A 17,785-nucleotide genomic window follows, 5' to 3' on the forward strand; every position below is an offset into this window, starting at 1 on the left:
ATTTATTTATCATCATTTTAAAAGGACGTGAAGCCCTTTAAAAGCTCACTGTTGTGTGCTTTTGCACCACTTTCATCTTGTTATCAGGATTTGATTATTTAAGCCACCTAAGTTTGGTATCAACTCAATGTTTACCACTAAAGGAGAGAGTGACCTCTGCTGGACGAACAGGGGAGTACCGTCTACACATGAATGAACTGTTGCATCAGGAGGCTTTACTTGCTTTCCCAGATTCATTTTCAAACCTAAATAATTATTGAAAAGACCAGTGCTGAAACATTCTCACAAATACAGCCTGACATTGCTGTCCACAACAGTTACTTTGCATACATCCCAGTGAATCACAGACGGCATTCCGGCCTACTGAATGAGATGTGGCGTTACCTCTGAGTTCCTGGGGGTCAGCCTGCACACCCGTGGCTGTTCCCGTGACGATGAGCCCATCGGAGAGGAAGAACTCTGCAGCACGAGCTGTCTCTTCTATGTTCAGATCTGAGGTCAGGGCATGGGAACTGGAGACACGTACAACAGGGTCAGCTATGCATACGCTTGTGCACACTCTCAGAAAATGTGATTTTAATCATTTTAAATTTTGCGTTATTTGGACAAATGCATGTTACACACTGTTCTTGAATTCTGCAGAAAAGATCTTTCACTTTGATTTGGTGCAAGAAGCAAAGAGGAAGTTTTTTTTGCACCCTTGCTTGTTATCATCCTCAATTGGAGTGTGGCAGTAGCAGAGTAGCAGACTTAAACGTCTGCTAACTTTTATTTGACATCTAGAAGCCACAAAACTGTGTTTATATTGATTCAGTGGAAATGGGGGACTGGGTATGGAGCCAAATCAAGGGCAAAAGTTTTGCTAATTTGAAAATGAAATTGTAATTGAAAAACTGAGATTTGAACCTGAAAATTCAAGTAGGGATTATGAACTTATTATTTTACAGTTTAATTTTTTTTTTCAGTTTCAGACCTTTTTTTTTCAGTTTCACGACTTTCTTTCCCCAGTTTCACATCTTTTTTTTCAGTTTCAGACTCTTGGCCCTGATCTGGCGTAGGGGATGTGGCATCAACTGAGAGGGGCGTGGCATCATGAGTGACAGCATGACAGAGAAGGCGGGGGACGTTCCTCAGTCATGTTGCCTTCAGGAAACATAGGTTGCAGAATATATCAGTAGAAGTATGATTCAACACTGTATATACACCATATTCATGTGATTGGCAGTGGAAAAAAATGATATTAGTGACACATTTCTGTTTAAAAAGCTGTTTTAGACTGTACTTGGTACCAATCGCAGTATAAAAGCAATAAGCTATGCCAGACTGTACAGTTCAACAACCACAAATCACACATTTGAATTATTCTTATCATTTTTTTTCTGTTTTGTGGCTGAGAGTACCTCTCTCTAATTCACTTCTTTAAATTCAAGACCTGCATACTGTCATATAACACTTTTTTTCATCCATTTGCTTCATAGCTGAAGATCAGGAGCATATGAATGACAAAGATGGTCCACATCCCATCACACTTGCAAGGTTTCTGCAGTGGATCACAGTAAAGAAGGATTTCTCTGTAGTAATCAAATGTAACCATGACTGCAGTGCAGACTTTGGGCATCACTGTTGTGTCAGCATGTGCCAAGACTATTGTGCTACCTGTAAGACATGAGGTCCTATGACCAATTCAAAAGGTTCTAATGGAGGCTTTTCATCTAGGCCAAGAATTTAGCAATGTGTAAGCAACTAATGTTAACTGCCTCTGTTTTTCAAAGTTAAACCTAAATCTACATGTTTAGCACCCTCTGCTACTGTTTTTACTACTATGTTCTGGTTAAAGAAACACAATTCTAAGTAATACTGTGCTGCATTCCAAGATCTTGCCATATTTGGAAAGAGAAATTAGTCAAGTATTGTTTAATGGCAATACTGTTGTTGTTTTACCACGTGGCTTCACTGTTGTCAGGCACAATAAATACACATTTAAAACACATTCATTCTGAACTTGTTCATTTTTAATTGATTAAACCCTTGAAATGCATGTAATGTTTGCATCTAGGATACACAATTTAGTACATAGTTCAATACAGCTAAATAAATGTCTCGGCCGTAGGAATCAGATGACCTTGTAACATCAATAGTGGCCTTCAGGCCTGCCATATCCTGCTCACAGAGGGACTTTCAACCGCTGGAAGAATCACTGCAGAACTGGTCACATCTGGCTCACTGGTAGTGTTGAAATGAAGATCTGCATCCTCAAGTTCCTACATTTAAAAACAGATTTCAAAAATGAATGAATGGGGAAGTAGATATTAAGTAGATCTAAAAGAAGAAGCAAAACAGAACTGATACTATGCAAGTATCAACATTGTCATCAGTTCTTTAGCTCTTTTCAAAGTTTTCAAAGAAATAAAAGCCTTGTTCCGCCTTTGAACAGTTCACCTATCAAGAGGTTATTCAGAGGTCTAACTTTATACATAATGCATGTTTAATGTAAATATATACAGTGCATATATTGCATTTTAATCATTTTAAGCATCAACTTGATATTATAAGCATTTTTATTCTGCTATTTGTATTTGAATAAAATTTGCTCTGTTATCTTTCATTTACTTGATGCTGGTGCTTGGAAACTACTTTGAAACATCTGTTTTTATAAATGACAAAATGATTAAATTATCCTTCCCCAAATTTTAATTACTAGTGTAAAAATACAGTTGTACCTCCAAGTTTCTTCATGATACAAGTTTTGAGGGCTTCCTTTAAAGTATTGTAAAGCTGTTTTAAGCACAACGCTTGTCTCAAATGAAATGGTGTCAGCATTGTAATTATATGATATAGGAAAATTGGACAAAAATATTAACAGTGTACCATATTTGCTTAAAAAAACCTTTTACCTGGTACCTCTGCCTGGTCTGGAGCATCAGCAGGATTCTCCAGGAGTCCCAATGTCCAGTTGTTGTGGGGACAGATTTAGCTCTGTTCTTAGAGGGTTGTTATCCCAACCCACCCGGAATAGATCAAGATCCCTCTGCAGAAATACGTGCTGGGCCCAGAACAGGTGGATGCTATCAGGAGGATCTAGAACACCTTCATCCTCAAGGCTGTGAAGAACCTCATGGTGCACGTTTGAAACAGCCATCCACACATGTCGGCGCAAACGCTCTGTTCAAAGAAAACATCAAATTACCCTCAAACTTGTACAGTATATTTGAACTTTTAAGAAGTATGACTGTGGAAGGCAACCTCTGACATGATTAATTCTACTGAATGTTATTAAAAAAATATATATACACCTTTGATTGTGCACACTCTTTCCTAACAGGAAACTTCCCGTTCCACAGCCTCTAATAGTGAACATGCATCGCGCTATGCCAACTTTTTCCACTCCTTGGTCACCTCTTACTTAAGAGAACACATGACGAAAAAAAAGTTTTTTTACAAGTTGGCCACTTAAGGTACAAAAATATAAAAAAAAAGGTTTAAAAAAAACATTGTATCAGTTTGTCCCGGTATGCTGCAGTACTGGCCTGTAGGCTGCTCTGTGACTATAAAATCATATGCGTCGTGAACAGCAGATCAGCTGCACAGATGAATGCCATGCAGTTATTGCACTGCACACAGTTATTTGTTACTTGGTATCATCCATTTCCCACGTGTATTGCTTTCATTTTTCACACAGTTGTTATCGAACAGACTTGTCACAGATTTATTTGACTTAGTTCACAGAAGAGCTGTTAATGTTAAATATCAGCTAAAATTAAAAGTATTTTTTAAAGAGTCATACAACAAACAAACATCTGGTTTCACAGCTCTACTTCCCCTTGAATCAACCAGCAGAAATACAGATAGCAGCACTCTGCAATTGCTGACGACATTATGGTCAAAAGGAGGTATATAGTAGCGGTAAAATGAAACGAGTGACATCTGTAGGTGTGCATAACTCTCTGGTCATCTTACTGGTCAAAATATTATGCACTGATGTGCATAACGCAACACAAATACTGGAGCTGATGGCCAATAACATTTGTTTGATAACTAACATATACAAACCATTATACATAACTGACAGCCAATGCATAAATGAGGAATGAGCCACACCTATTTGTTGGTCGTACCTTAATGGAAATCCATACTTTTGCGCTGCCTCCAAGGAGAAATCAAGTGCAGTGGATGCTTTATTATTGGTGGCAGCACCAGGTACAAGATCTGGAGCAGAGAATATCAGTCAGCGGAGATAAATACAAGCATTTTTCAGACTTATAAATGTATGTAAATACAAGCTTGTTCACACCAGATATGTTTGCTACGGGGTATTAGAAGGATAATGATAGATCTCTTAAAAGGACCTGTAAAACCTACAGCAAGTTTAGCAGTAGACACATATCTGTCATTTTCAACCATCATCTCACTTAGTCGTTAAATAATGGTTATTCATGAAAAAGAAATTACTTTTCTTGAAAAACCATCAAAAAATCAGTTTAAATTAGTATCTTTACAGATTTGCATTAACTTGTTGATACAAAACAATGGTGTTAAAAAGGTCAAGTAAAATTTGTAATCATATTCCATTTTTTAACGTTTCATCCTGTATTGTACATCTAAATAGCATTTAAACATCAAAGGTATGACATACCTGATGAGTTTATGATTTGTGTCGATATGAACCAAGTGCAGGGGACCCTGAACAGAATATGTCCTTCTTGCAACACACCCCAATCTTGTCATTCTTGAGAGTACGGTACACCAACAGGGTGGATGGATGAAAACACTCTCTCCCACGGCCTGCAGGATTCCTTTCATCATTCCATATCCTACATGTGGTGTCCTGGCCCCTGACCTCACCAAATTGTCCAGTGGTTCATCAGTTAAGTTACTGTAGAACTGTGTTATGGAAAGGCCATTATCGTGCCTGCGCTGTTTCACTGTCCTCTCAGATACACCCAGATGTTTTGCAATCCATGACACTGGTAGAGACATTTCTATCAGGCCTTGTAGTTTCTGAGGAGACAACATATTTTGGCCGTCCCATTTCTCCTTGCAACCACTGCACCTGACTAGAGGTCGGATTAGAGTTGTCCTCTGTATTGACAAGCGTTGTAAGCTCAAAGCATTGACTACCTCCTGTGGCATCTCAACCTGGCCCAACGACGACTAGAGATGCACCGATCAGGATTTTGAGGGCCGATCACTGATCACCAAAATCAGTATCTGCCGATCCTGATATTGCCGATCACAGCATGAAATCCATAAATTCTTCAATATTGTTGTTTCATGTACAACACTGACATCATATTATTAGGTATAAAAATTAGAAGATGAGAAAGTATGATGAATTGACAGTTTTATTGCAGGCTGAGACAATGTGCAATATTTCCCTCTAGAGACTCTTAGGGCCCGATTTACTAAGATCCTAAATAAAGAGTACTAAATTGCGTGTGCACTGAAAAAGTTTGCACGTGCTGTTGTTGTGTGTTTTGCTGGTGATCAACTAAGATTGCGTGCGCAATTGATAACAGGTGCAAACTGCAGTATTTAAATGAGCTGTTGCGTGTCTTACGGTTTGCGGCGCAAACTTTGCGCCATGGAGTCTGGATGGAAAGCAGGATAGTCGCAAGCGCAAAATGAAATTTGACGCGGTGGAGTTACAAATATTATTGGAAGAGGCAAATAAACACATTCATGAACTACAGCAAAGACATTTAAACATTACCAAAAGAAACGCAATATCGGCGAAAATCTGCGATAGAATAAATGCAGTTGGTAACACAAAAAGAACGGCAGATGAGGTTAAAACAGAGTCGGCGGCAGAACAGATCTAATTCGGGGGCACATAATAACCAGCGATGTAAATGCTTAATATGAGTTTGCCATCAACGATCACAGCAAACCAGTTTCAATTACACAACATACTGCAAAATCTCTTTTTAATACACACACACACGTGTATTGTGCACCCAAACTGCAAAAAAACAAAAAACAACGACGTACAGGCCACGTCTCTCCCTCCCTCGCCCTCTCCATCTCTCTCTCATACAACGCATACACATAAAAATGTGAACGGTGAATCTCCGAATTTAATTTGACGAAATTAGACGGACCCAAACATTCCACATTTGCGTAATAATAAACGCCAAGGCTGGCGCCATGAAGTCAATTAAATGCATGTCTCACCTTTAGAAGAGTTGCACATCTTAATTTTCCTATTTCACCATAGATCACACTTTGGGAAGCCTTCTTTATATTTTAGCGTTATTTCTGCGTAGATAAGAGTGAGTTTGATGCTCCTTAACAAGTTTTGTCCGCGGATCAACATCAACCCAGCTCCCCCAACCCCTTGCTCCCTGATTGGCTGATTTATGGTTCCGCGTCACACCAACGCAGAACCGACGGCGTAGGGTACGCGGCGACGCACACCGCACCGCGACCCTACGCCGTCGGCTACGCCGTCGATTTCATGCGGAACCATAATTCAGGCGAAGCTGCAGTCTCTGCGCTGATCACTGACACACCGGGTCGGAGCGGATTTGGTCATGATGTTTAACCTGTGTTTTGTGATTAATAAGCACGGCCTTTAATTAAATGTAATTTACGAAGGATGATTTCACGTTTAATAAGATAAGTTATAATAAGTAATCAATAAAATACAAAGTTTTGGCACAAATTGGCCTGCTTGTGGGCGAGTGGAGGGAGGCACATTAAAAGAAGGTCGCAAGATATAAGGCGGAGAACTAAAGAAAAAGTGGCCTTTAATAAAACTTGTGCAACCATTTTTAAAATAGCATGCAGCAGAATAAAGACTCTCTCTCTGCGTATTCTTTGATTTTGGATGTCGCCTCCTTGCCACAATAACGGCAGCAGCAGATTAGCACCTTCCTTTCGAACGTATTAAATACAGACGCAATCACAATACGCGCAATTACTTTCAGGCTTGGTAAATCTCATTGCGGGTGGTAAATGGAGCAATTTGCATCTTCCCCTCCCAGTATTTAGGATTTCTGCCGGGTACGCCCCATATTGATTATTCATCAGGGCAAAAGTACTAAATGAATAGCGTGTGCTATTTTGCTCATTTGAGAGACGCAGTCCTCTTTGCACGCTGTTAGTAGATCAGCTGGCACTTTGGTTTGCGGGTGATGTCAAGTTTGCACAGGTTTTTACGCACGCAAACCTTTAGTAAATCAGGCCCTTAGAGACGACTTAGGCTCGGCTTACAAAGAGTAAGTGTAGTTTATCAGTTTAAGCTTTCCTGTGGTAATAATTATGTGAACAACACAACGTGTGCACCAACACAGACAACAGCAGATATGTCACTCTCTTAGAGTTGATACAAGTTTTAAACTATAAACCTTAGTTTTCCTGTGGAAAAAGGAAAAAATCTTAAAATGAAAAATGTATTATGAATTTTTAAGCTTTGTGAAAGCTTTAGTGTTAGCATTTTTTTTGCACATGTAAATTAGGATATCAAGTGTTAAAGTATGAAATTCTTTGTTTTGTTGCTTTGTTTTCTTATCTTCTCTTGAATTGTTAAAATAAATCAAATCAAGCATCCGCCGCGTGTGAGGAAACTCTTGTGAGTGAAGCACAACTCTTCACTAGAACTCCAAACGTTACCCGTGAAGCGACTGACACGACTGTCGTCCTGCATGAGGGTTTAGATGTGATTGTATATAGTCTGGTAAAACTCCGGCGGACATTCATCAGTGAAATAACTCGGCAGCGCGAACCGGGATCCAAGCAGTTAGCGGTGTTGCTGCGCCTCCTGTTCTTTTTCTGCCTTAGCGGCAGCCAACTCTGAAAACTCAATATACTCCTTGATGTGAGAAACCTTCAAATGTCTTATCGGCTTCGTTGTGTTGAAATTCTTTTCTAACATTCATCCTTGGGTATCTCCTTTGGACACACTTTGCAAACTGCAAATTTGTTGTCCTTTTGGGACATTGTAAAGCTCCCATACCGGTGAGGCCGGTCACATCTCCTCAGGATACCTGGGTATGAGGTGTACGAACGCAGCACGGTTTGTTGTTGTAAACGTCATCAGATAGGCCCACTCTCAACTATTATTTTGAGAACGGCGATCAAAACTGATAGGGGCATTATTGGACGATACGGATCGGTTGCCGATCGATCGGTGCATCAATGACCTAAAAAGAAGCATCTCCTGGTTGACTATAAATTGTAAATAGTCTACAGCTAAGGGCAGTCTTTGTGTGACCTGGGAAATTTTAGTCAGTAGTCTCTGCAGAAAGTCCCTTTTTCCGTCGCTCCTAGACTAAACAGACGTCACTTTACATTACTGTACTGGCTTGATTAAATTATTTAAGTTACAGAAACATAATAGGCCTATAAACAAACAAACAGCATGCAATTTATCACTTAAGACATATGTAAAGTGAGCTAAACTTGGAAGGCATCAACCATAGCTAAACGTATCAGAATACAACAAAGAGGACTGCAGAGATTATACTATGTAAACTAACTGTGAAAAGCTAAAACTAACAATTAACAACTTCTGCGTGAGCACATTTATAAGGCTCTGTGCAGCTGCAGCCACTGCAGAGTTATAGTCGACATTCTGGCAAACACAGATATTAATAACAAAGACAATACACATTAGAGACAAATACCTGAGCTGTAAACTGTAAACTGTAAACTGTAAGGCAGTGGTATCACACTGAATCCATGGAGGGCCGGTGTCCGGCATGTTTTAGATGTCTCCCTCTTCCAACACACCTGATTCCAATGATCAGCTCATCACCAAGCTCTGCAGAAGCCTGATAACGAGCCATTCATTTGAATCAGGTGTGTTGGGAGAGGGAGACATGTAAAACATGCCGGACACCGGCCCTCCATGGACTCAGTTTGACTCCTGTGCTGTAAGGAGGGTAACATTCAGAACCACTAGCTAATAGAATGAAGCTAGTTAATGCTTGCCCTATGTTTAATCTCCATCTTTCCCCATGCACCTAAACACGTCTTTTCCCTTTATGCAGGGCCGGCCCAAGCCTCCATGGGGCCCTAAGCAAAATTTGACTTTGGAGCCCTCTATTACTGCCAATAAAACTGATTATTGATCATTCACACACCCACTATAAACGTATTTCATGTTCTTCCCTGTCATTACAAATACACTTGTAAAACTAGATGCAAGAAGTTTTTGTTGTAGTTAGATTGTAATCCACAGGGATTAAGACCATGGAAGCAGAAAACAGATTAACAAACTTGGAGAAAAATATTTCGATTAATATTTTACAAAGTCAGCAACTGCCCCTACTGGCCACACAGAGAAGCAACAGGTCAAAGGTCAGAGAGCTGCACAGTTGCAGCAGTGTTGTTTCCATCATCCTACTCTCAGCCTGGCAGGTTTTTACCATCTATGGTTTTTAATCTGAAATGGAGCAAATTCAGCTACAAGAGCGGCCTGGGGTTTATTTACACTTAATATTTAAAGTGATGTAGAACTAAGTGTGATACTGAGTGTCATCTACAGTGTAGGATTACTAAAAGAAACTAAATAATCAAATAGATCATTTATAAACCATTTACTGTAAACACGTTATCTACTTTATTTTTGGTTTTAAATAAACTGCAACAGAAATGTGCAACAACAAAGTACTACAAAAACTAGAACTATAATTAAAATCGGTAAACTTAGATAAACAGTACCTCGTCAGTATGTTCTCCATATAAGAATAAATTCAAATGTACGAACGATATACCAGTGCAGCTCTGGAGCCGAGAGGCAGCAGTCAATATGCCAGCAGTATCTACTCTAGTCTGTTAACATAATATTGTTTACGTAATAATATCAATTATTGTGTTTTTGTACAATAACATACCTTTGATAATGTATGAATCATCACTCATATAAACATTTTTTTATTATTTTTTTTAACTCTTGGGGTCCCCCTAATGGCCACGGGGCCCTAAGCAGCCGCTTAGTTCTCTTATGCCTTGGGCCGGCTCTGCCTGTATGTACCTGTTTACACACGCTACACATCATTATAAATCTTAAGATATTTCCCCAGAGCATCTATTGAAAAAGTAGCTAACATTTCTTACCTGAGTGCTGGGGCCGCGGCTCGTCCTGGCGGAGAGGACGCCATCGCAAACCATAATGTGGAAGTGGGAAATGTCAAACTTTAAAGTGTGGCTGTTGAACTGTACAGTCTGGCATAGCTTATTGCTTTTAAACTGTGATTGGTGCAAAGTACGGTCTAAAACAGCTTTTTAAACAGAAATGTGTCACTACTGTTAGTTTTTTCCACTGCCAATCACATGAATATGGTGTATATACAGTGTTGAATCATACTTGTACTATAACCATACTGATAACTTCTGCAACCTACGTTTCCTGAAGGCAACAAGACTGAGGAACGTCCCCAGCCTTCTCTGTTATGCTGTCACTCATGATGCCCCGCCCCTCTCAGTTGATGCCACGCCCCCTACGCCAGATCAGGGCCAAAAGTCTGAAACTGAAAAAAAAGATGTGAAACTGAAAAAAAGATGTGAAACTGAGAAAAAAAGATGTGAAACTGAAAAAAAAAAGATGTGAAATTGAAAAAAAAGATCTGAAACTGAAAAAAAAAATTTCAACTGTACTGTACTGTACTTAAGTTGATTTGGCTCCATAACTGGGTGTCACTGCTCTAATGTCATGCAGTCCTTGATGGACCACTATACCTGTACGCAGAGGAAAAACATGCCGAAGGTGCTCTGGCCCAGCGTCTGCTCGCTCACCCAGCCGCACGGACAGAGATCTCACCTGTGCTTCTTCTTGATGTCGGTGAAGATCTGCACATGCTCGGCTCCGATCTGCTTGCGGTATCTGAGCAGGTCCCCGGCGCAGGCGTTCAGGAGGCCCTCGTCTGCCACGCTAGAGAACACAAAGCCCTCTGCCCTGATGAAGTCCAGACCTGGAACCACACAGTTGCAACACGGCGGCTGACAAACCACTGGCTGTGGCTGACCACTGTTCAAAACCCACCAGGTTTCTACATGAAGATCTAACATGAATCACCATACATGAAAATAACGTTTTATTCGAGTTATAACACAGGACTCTCTTCCGCTCTGCTAGGCTTGTGTTGAAAAAAATCGATTTTCTGATTCTAAATCGATTCTCATATTAATTCCTAAATATCGATTCATATGTCTAAAGATGGATTTTTTTCCATTATTACATTTTTGCCCAGTGAACTTTAATCCCAGTAGTCACGTCATTTAATTCACACATGCGCGTGGTGTGGAACTATCAAACAATGGACATGGCACCGAAGAGTAGCGGTAGCGTTAACAAAGCGCTGGTTTTGAAAATTCCTGAACTAAATTAAAGAGCATATTGCAGGTTAGAATTTTTTCAAAAATGATACCTGACCTTATGTGAAAATGACTATGTGAGAAGTTAATGTAGGATTTAATATGTTTTACAAGACATAAGGGCACGTATTCAGAGGAAAAAGTGGCTGATTTTAGCCAAGCTCCTACAAACGCTTTTTTTTTTCGAACACCGCGTCATATGACGCCACACCAGGGAGACGTCTCCACAGCTCTGCCCCATGTTACTGCCCAGACCCTGTACACACGTAGCCGGTATCTGCTAAACCGAAGATATTTTCCTACGTTTGGACCTGTCATCCACATGAAAACGCAAATAAACGAATGTTTAAAAAAGACTCCGGGCAAAGTGAAGATTTTTTGAAAACTCCGTTTATGTAGATGCGTGTAGACAGAGACAGAGAGCAGTTCTGCGTTTTCCAACGTCACATTATGCTCCAAAACAACAACAAATCTGCTCTGAGTCTGACGTCTAACGTGCGACCTAGAACTACTGATGATCCACCATCTGTCCTCCAAGCTATTTATTAAATAAATGGTCTCTGCTCTTGACACCGTTACACCGACGCGCAGCCCTACGCCGTAGGGTACGCGGCGACGCGCAGCAGGGCTGCAGCCCGGCTTGCGTCGATTTAACATGGCAGCTCCGCGGGGAGCTGCGCAGCAGAGGCGGCCCGGAGGCCGGAAGACCAGATGATCTACAGGTTAGAATAGCTTATGAATGTGGTCGAAAACGCAGATCTTCGTTTATGTGCGGAAGGTTTTTTTTTTTTTTTTACAAAGATGTAATGTGGATAAACGAACGGGGGGAAATACGGGGAAATATTCGGTTTTAAAAATACCCGGCTATTTCGGATGCTTTTAATCAGAAAAAAGAGATAATAAGCCAGTTTTCTGTTTAGAAAGTACAAACGTAGACAGATTACAAGTACTCACCCATTTTTAAGGAGTAATTTTCGGAGTTTCTTTCAGGAGCACGAGTGCTGCAGTGAATAAAGGCGGATTTATGGTTCTGCGTAAAATCGACGGCGTAGCCTACGGTGTAGGGTACGCGGCGCACGCAGCGTTCTGTGCGTCACCGCGTACCCTACGCCGTAGGGTCTGCGTTGGTGTAACGCGGACCCATAAATCAGCCTTTTAAAAAGCGAGTTTCAGCTGTCAATCAAAATAACGTGGGGGGCCTAACGGGTTCGTAATTATAAGGCTGTGGCCCGTCATATTGGTGTGAATACACATTCACAACCTCTTCAGTGTCACAACTAACATTAAGATCCATTATTTTTCCTATTGTTGAATTCACCGCACTCCCCAGTGCGACGTCACTTCCGGTTCAGCTTTTTCAGATGTGGAAGTAAAATACTCTCACAAAAACAACTCTGGAGGTCACTGTAGTATATATTTATGCGTATTTCAATGAAAATTCAGTTCCTACATTATTTTCCTACACATTGATTCACAGGGGTCTCCAACCTGCAATATGCTCTTTAACTTTTCTTTAAAGAAAATGCTGGATATTTCAGCTTAAATTTGTTATATAGTGTTATATTAGTTCAATGAAGTTCATATTATTCATATTTACTATAGCTTGTTTGGTTTCTCTTTTATTGGACACGGTTTGTCATGACAAACCTATAAAATGCCTGGTGCTTCATGGCCAGCTGTGTGTCTGGTGACAGAATAAATTAGACAAGCTAAATGATTTTTTTAATGCATGAGCTGTTGCAATTTCTTTCTTTTACTGCACTTTAAATGTATATGTATTTCTTAGTTATTTCACAATAAATATTGTGAAATTATTATTAGGGCCCGAGCACTTACAGTGCGAAGGCCCTATTGTATCTGTATGAAATGTTTTTCTCGTTTTTTCTCGTTTTTATTTTTCTTCCGACGAAAGGAGGGCCTTTTTGCCCCCCTAAACGTGTCACCACATAAGTGTCACCACAAGTCACCACATTTTGCACGCAAGCCAGGCCTGGCGATAAATTTTATATTTAATGGTTTGCATTAATGGGCGTGGCCTAACGGCTCAACAGCGCCCCCTAGAAAACTTTGTGCCTCAAACCCCACAATACGGTTTGACGTACATGCACGAAAATCAGTACACACCTGTATCATGTCGCAACTTAAAGAAAAGTCTCTTGGTGCCATGGGTGAAACCGAACAGGAAGTCGGCCATTTTGAATTAATCGTGTAATTTTGGCACAATTTATGCCATTTCTTCGGCCGTTAATGCGACCCGAACCGTAACGTGCACCCAGGTGTGTTATACATCAAAATGTGCGTCTACATCCTGCAACGATGCGCATTACTTTTCTCAGTCAAAAGCGTTACCGTGGTGACGATAGACACCAAAAAGCGTGCCCCCCCCCCCCTTCATCTGATTGGTCCATATTTGATAGTTCCTACTTTCTGCCATAACTTTTGAATGGTTTGACATAAAGACTTGTGGGTGGTGGCATCGGACTCTGTATTGAGTACTTGACCTTCATTGGCCTGAATTAGCCCCGCCCCTTCTTCTGATTGGTCGATATCTGATAGTCCCTACTTTCTGCCATAACTTTTGAATGGTTTGATATAGAGAGTCGTGGGTGGTTTCATCCACTACATGTCCAGACCTGAAGAATCTACATGTAAGTCATACAAGCTCCTCCACTGCAGCCTGAACGTGCACAACGGTGCGAGGGCCCGTTCATCGCTGCTTGCAGCTTTAATTTCACTAGTTATTTTACAGTCAAATAATTCAGGTAACAGCTCAAAAAACATTTTTATTAACACTAACCCAAATCAATATCGGATCAAATCGAATCGGATCGAATCAAATGGTGATAATCGATTCTGAATCTTGAGAATCGGAATCGAATCGATTCTTGACATTTGAATTGATGCCCAGCCCTACGCTCTGCCGTATAAACTCTGTCTGCAGACGTAGTCTTATGTGCGAGTGAGCATCAGTTGGACTGCTGATGTGAACCTGAGGCCAGAGCGACGGCCAGCGCCTGCTGGTTGGCCGAGGACAGGATCTGCACCCCGAGCGGCAGCGACGGGCAGGAGCGTCTCACGGCGGCGCAGACAGAGGTCATGCAGGCGCACACCTCCGGACCCACGCCGAACGTGTACGGGATGTCGTGCATGTTTTCAATGATCAAACCATCCTGGAAAAAGAGGTTTTTACAAGTAACGGTTACTAACTTGGTGGGAGAATTACAAATGTTTACAACAAAACAACTTACAACTCCTGCGTCACAGTAGACGTCTGCCTCCTCGGCATGCTTCTTCGATGATTTGGGACATTTTCATGCGCCCCAGGGGGGTTCCTTAGACAGACAGAAAACCTCCTTACATACAGTTTATATATCAATATTCATATCAAACCATTTCAACCAAATATCAGACTTTGCAAAGCTTATAGGGATTACAAAATAACTCAAGATCTACATCTCAGACTCCCCAGGCTTCAGGGGGATATTGCAATATAAAGCTCAGAAGAGCAAAAATAGAAAAAAAAACTAATAAGTAATGGTTATTTGTAAGAGATGCGAGGAGAAATCCACCAATCTCTAAATGAACATGGTAGCATATTATCAGATTTGTTAAGTTTCTTCTGATAACAACTGCACGACTCCTGGAACAATGTTCTTCGGACCAACAAGACCAAAGCAGGTAAACCAGTCAACCATGATGTGATGGCTGGGACGGCTCAGTAAACACGGCTCGGCTTGTTACAGCCTACATCCTGGCATTCAAATGAATGCTATTTTGGCATTTACCAACCGATGGTATTGTAGCGACCCTGCAGTAATGTTCCTGTATAATGTTGTCATGTTCAGATGTTCTGTTGAATGTTAGGCCTGTGGGTAGAGAGCAGGTAGGGCCGGGGTAAGCACGGGAGTTGTGAGTGTGCGCGTGCTTGTGGCGGTTGGTCTGAGCTCTCTGGGAGAAGCACAGCTGTTGAGCGGCTGTTGAGTGAGTTCAGCGGGGTTTTTGTTGTTTTGGCGTGGATTACGGCCAACAGTAACCCATTCTGTAACAGGTAATAAACTGTTAAACTGGCTAACGCTTCGCTCGTTCTTCCGACACGTCCTGGTGGACGATACAGTATCATCAGTACAGTGGTGTAGCTACTTCTCTGATCAGGTCGGCAGTAGAGCCCTCAACCCTCAACAAAGAGTCTGAGGTGTTTCCTCTGGTCTCCAAGTTCTCAGATAATATGGTTCACTAAAGGCCAAAGGGCCCTGCTGAAGATACTTCAATGTGCTCCCCAGAAACTGTCTGGAGAAGCATTGTGCTGACTTGGCACTGATTGTATCTAACTGTTGAGTTAGGGCCAGTCCCAATCCCCCCACTACCCCTACTTTTCAGTCCTACCCCTACAATTTGCGCGTTCCCGTGAGGCTAGTGGTGTCCCAATTCCTCTTTGCATCTAGGGGTAGTGGACATAACGAGGGGTAGGGGGTATGAATCTACCCCTTAAAAGCGAGGGATTTCAGATGCTGAGTTCGTGACGGAGGGCCAGAAAAATTTCCCAGAATGCTTTACGTCGTCATTTGCAGACTGAATCGAACAAAAAAACATTGCGGACATTTCTAATCTTTAGTGAATAAAATCAATATTTTGAGTTAGTTTCTGCATAAAAATGCGTTTTGATTACATTTCTAGCGAGAAATATATATTTTACTTTCATAATATTCACTCAGTGAATGTACATAATCACTCGCTTGCCCGTTGTTGCGAAGATCTCGCCAGAATAAAGGCTGATTTATGGTTCTGCGTTACATCAACGCAGAGCCTACGGCGTAGGTTACGCGGCGACGCGCGCCATACGCCGTACCCTACGCCCAATCCCTAGGGAAGATTACAAGGGCCCTACTCATTTTTAGGGCTAGTGGTAGTGAGTGAGGGCTAGTGGTAGAAAGTAGGGGGTGTATTGGGATTGGCCCTTAGTCAACCATGGAAGGCCGGTGGATCCTGGCGGGGTTCTGCACTGCAAAGGAGAAACAACAGCCAAAGGAACCGAGGAAGACGTCGTCCCTGTTACAACTCCCTGCCTGCCGACGGCTGTCCAGAGGAACCTGCCTGAAGTATTCTGGAGGGAAACCATTAGTCCAGCTGCTAAAGCTCAGCTGGAACTGGGTCACCCAACAACACAATGATCCCAAGTCCATGAGTAAATGTACAACAGAGCAGCTCACGAGACAAACATTCAGGTTGCTGCAATGGCCTAGTCAAAGTCCAGGCCTCAGAGATCTGGGACCGTAAGAGAGTACATAAATAAATACCTGGAAACCTCAAAGAGCTGAAGAGAAGTTGTAACTAGGGAAGAGGGGACCAGAAACCTGTCTTAACGGTGGAAGAGACTGATGACATAGAAGATGATTTATTTAAGTTATTGCTGATGAAGGTGGATGAATCACATGTATTTGGTTTCCCACAAACTGCTTCTGCATTTGGATCAGTTTTGTTAAATGAGGACAAGTCATATGTTGCTTATTTGTGTTATTCATCTAAGGTTGTATTTACATTAAAGTAGTATCTACTTACTTTATAAATTAAAAGTATTGCACAAAACGTAGCCCACTTATCAACATATTATGCAGTTATACATTCAACCATGTAACAGTAAAATATGTCTAACTTACTTCACATGGACTGACTACAATAACAAAATGATACTGACATGCGAATAAAGGGGCAAAAAAAGCAGTCTGGATGTAACATTTAAAAGTATAACACTGAAGGACACAATTCTTTCGTGAGGACGTTTCTTTACGACACTTAAGCTATCTATTTGTGCATTTTTACTCCTCATATCATTTGCCATGTAGGACAAAAAAAAAAAAAGTTACACCTGAACATTTGTAAAAAAAAAAATCACAACCACGTACCTGGCAAAGCTTTAACGTGAATCATCCCAATAACGACGGATTTTAATCGTCCAAAGAGGTCCAGAAATCTCATGGTTATTTTGTAGAGCAGCGAAAGTACAGAGTTAAGCAATGTTTGGTGTTTCTGGGCGAGATCACGTGACCGAGTAAGGGTCATTTCTGTTAATCAATGAAACCCCCAGATAAATTGTGATAAAAATCCATGTATCTATATATAATTACATACAAGTAAGGTGTGCTTGTTTTAATTGGTATGCAATAAAAGGCATTAACCATTGCAGCAGCTTTGTGCAGCGGGGCGTTGGGCGCTCGTGGAAATGACGCGCCGGCAGGAACATCCGCTCGCAGCGAGACTCATTAGAGCTGAAATAACGGCTCTGCCGTGGGTGACAACGCGTGACAGTCACGCGTGGGGCTCGATGGACCCGCTCCCCGACCATCCTAACATTTTGGGGGTCCGTGTGTGCGTCTATAGAGGTTATTTGGTGGAGAATCCGGCTTTGTTTACATCTGACAGGCGAGCCACGCGGTGCTGCTACTTCCGGGTCGGAGGCCCCGCCCCCTCAGGC

At 41.5% G+C, this 17,785-nt stretch overlaps 1 protein-coding gene across 1 annotated transcript in view; it reads right to left on the minus strand.

Moving 5' to 3' along the window:
* zgc:162297 (uncharacterized protein LOC555865 homolog) overlaps positions 1-17,745 on the minus strand; it is a 33,012-nt gene extending 15,267 nt beyond the window's left edge. Inside the window, 6 exon segments of the mRNA XM_061737166.1 lie at positions 385-512; positions 10,763-10,913; positions 14,306-14,486; positions 14,565-14,597; positions 14,599-14,648; positions 17,217-17,745. Coding sequence (XP_061593150.1) covers positions 385-512; positions 10,763-10,913; positions 14,306-14,486; positions 14,565-14,597; positions 14,599-14,648; positions 17,217-17,373 — 700 coding nt within the window. The 5' untranslated portion in view covers positions 17,374-17,745.
* Between the last annotated feature and the right edge of the window lie 40 nt (positions 17,746-17,785).

This window comes from Cololabis saira, chromosome 2, assembly GCF_033807715.1.
Source record: "Cololabis saira isolate AMF1-May2022 chromosome 2, fColSai1.1, whole genome shotgun sequence".
Lineage (NCBI taxonomy): Eukaryota > Metazoa > Chordata > Actinopteri > Beloniformes > Belonidae > Cololabis > Cololabis saira.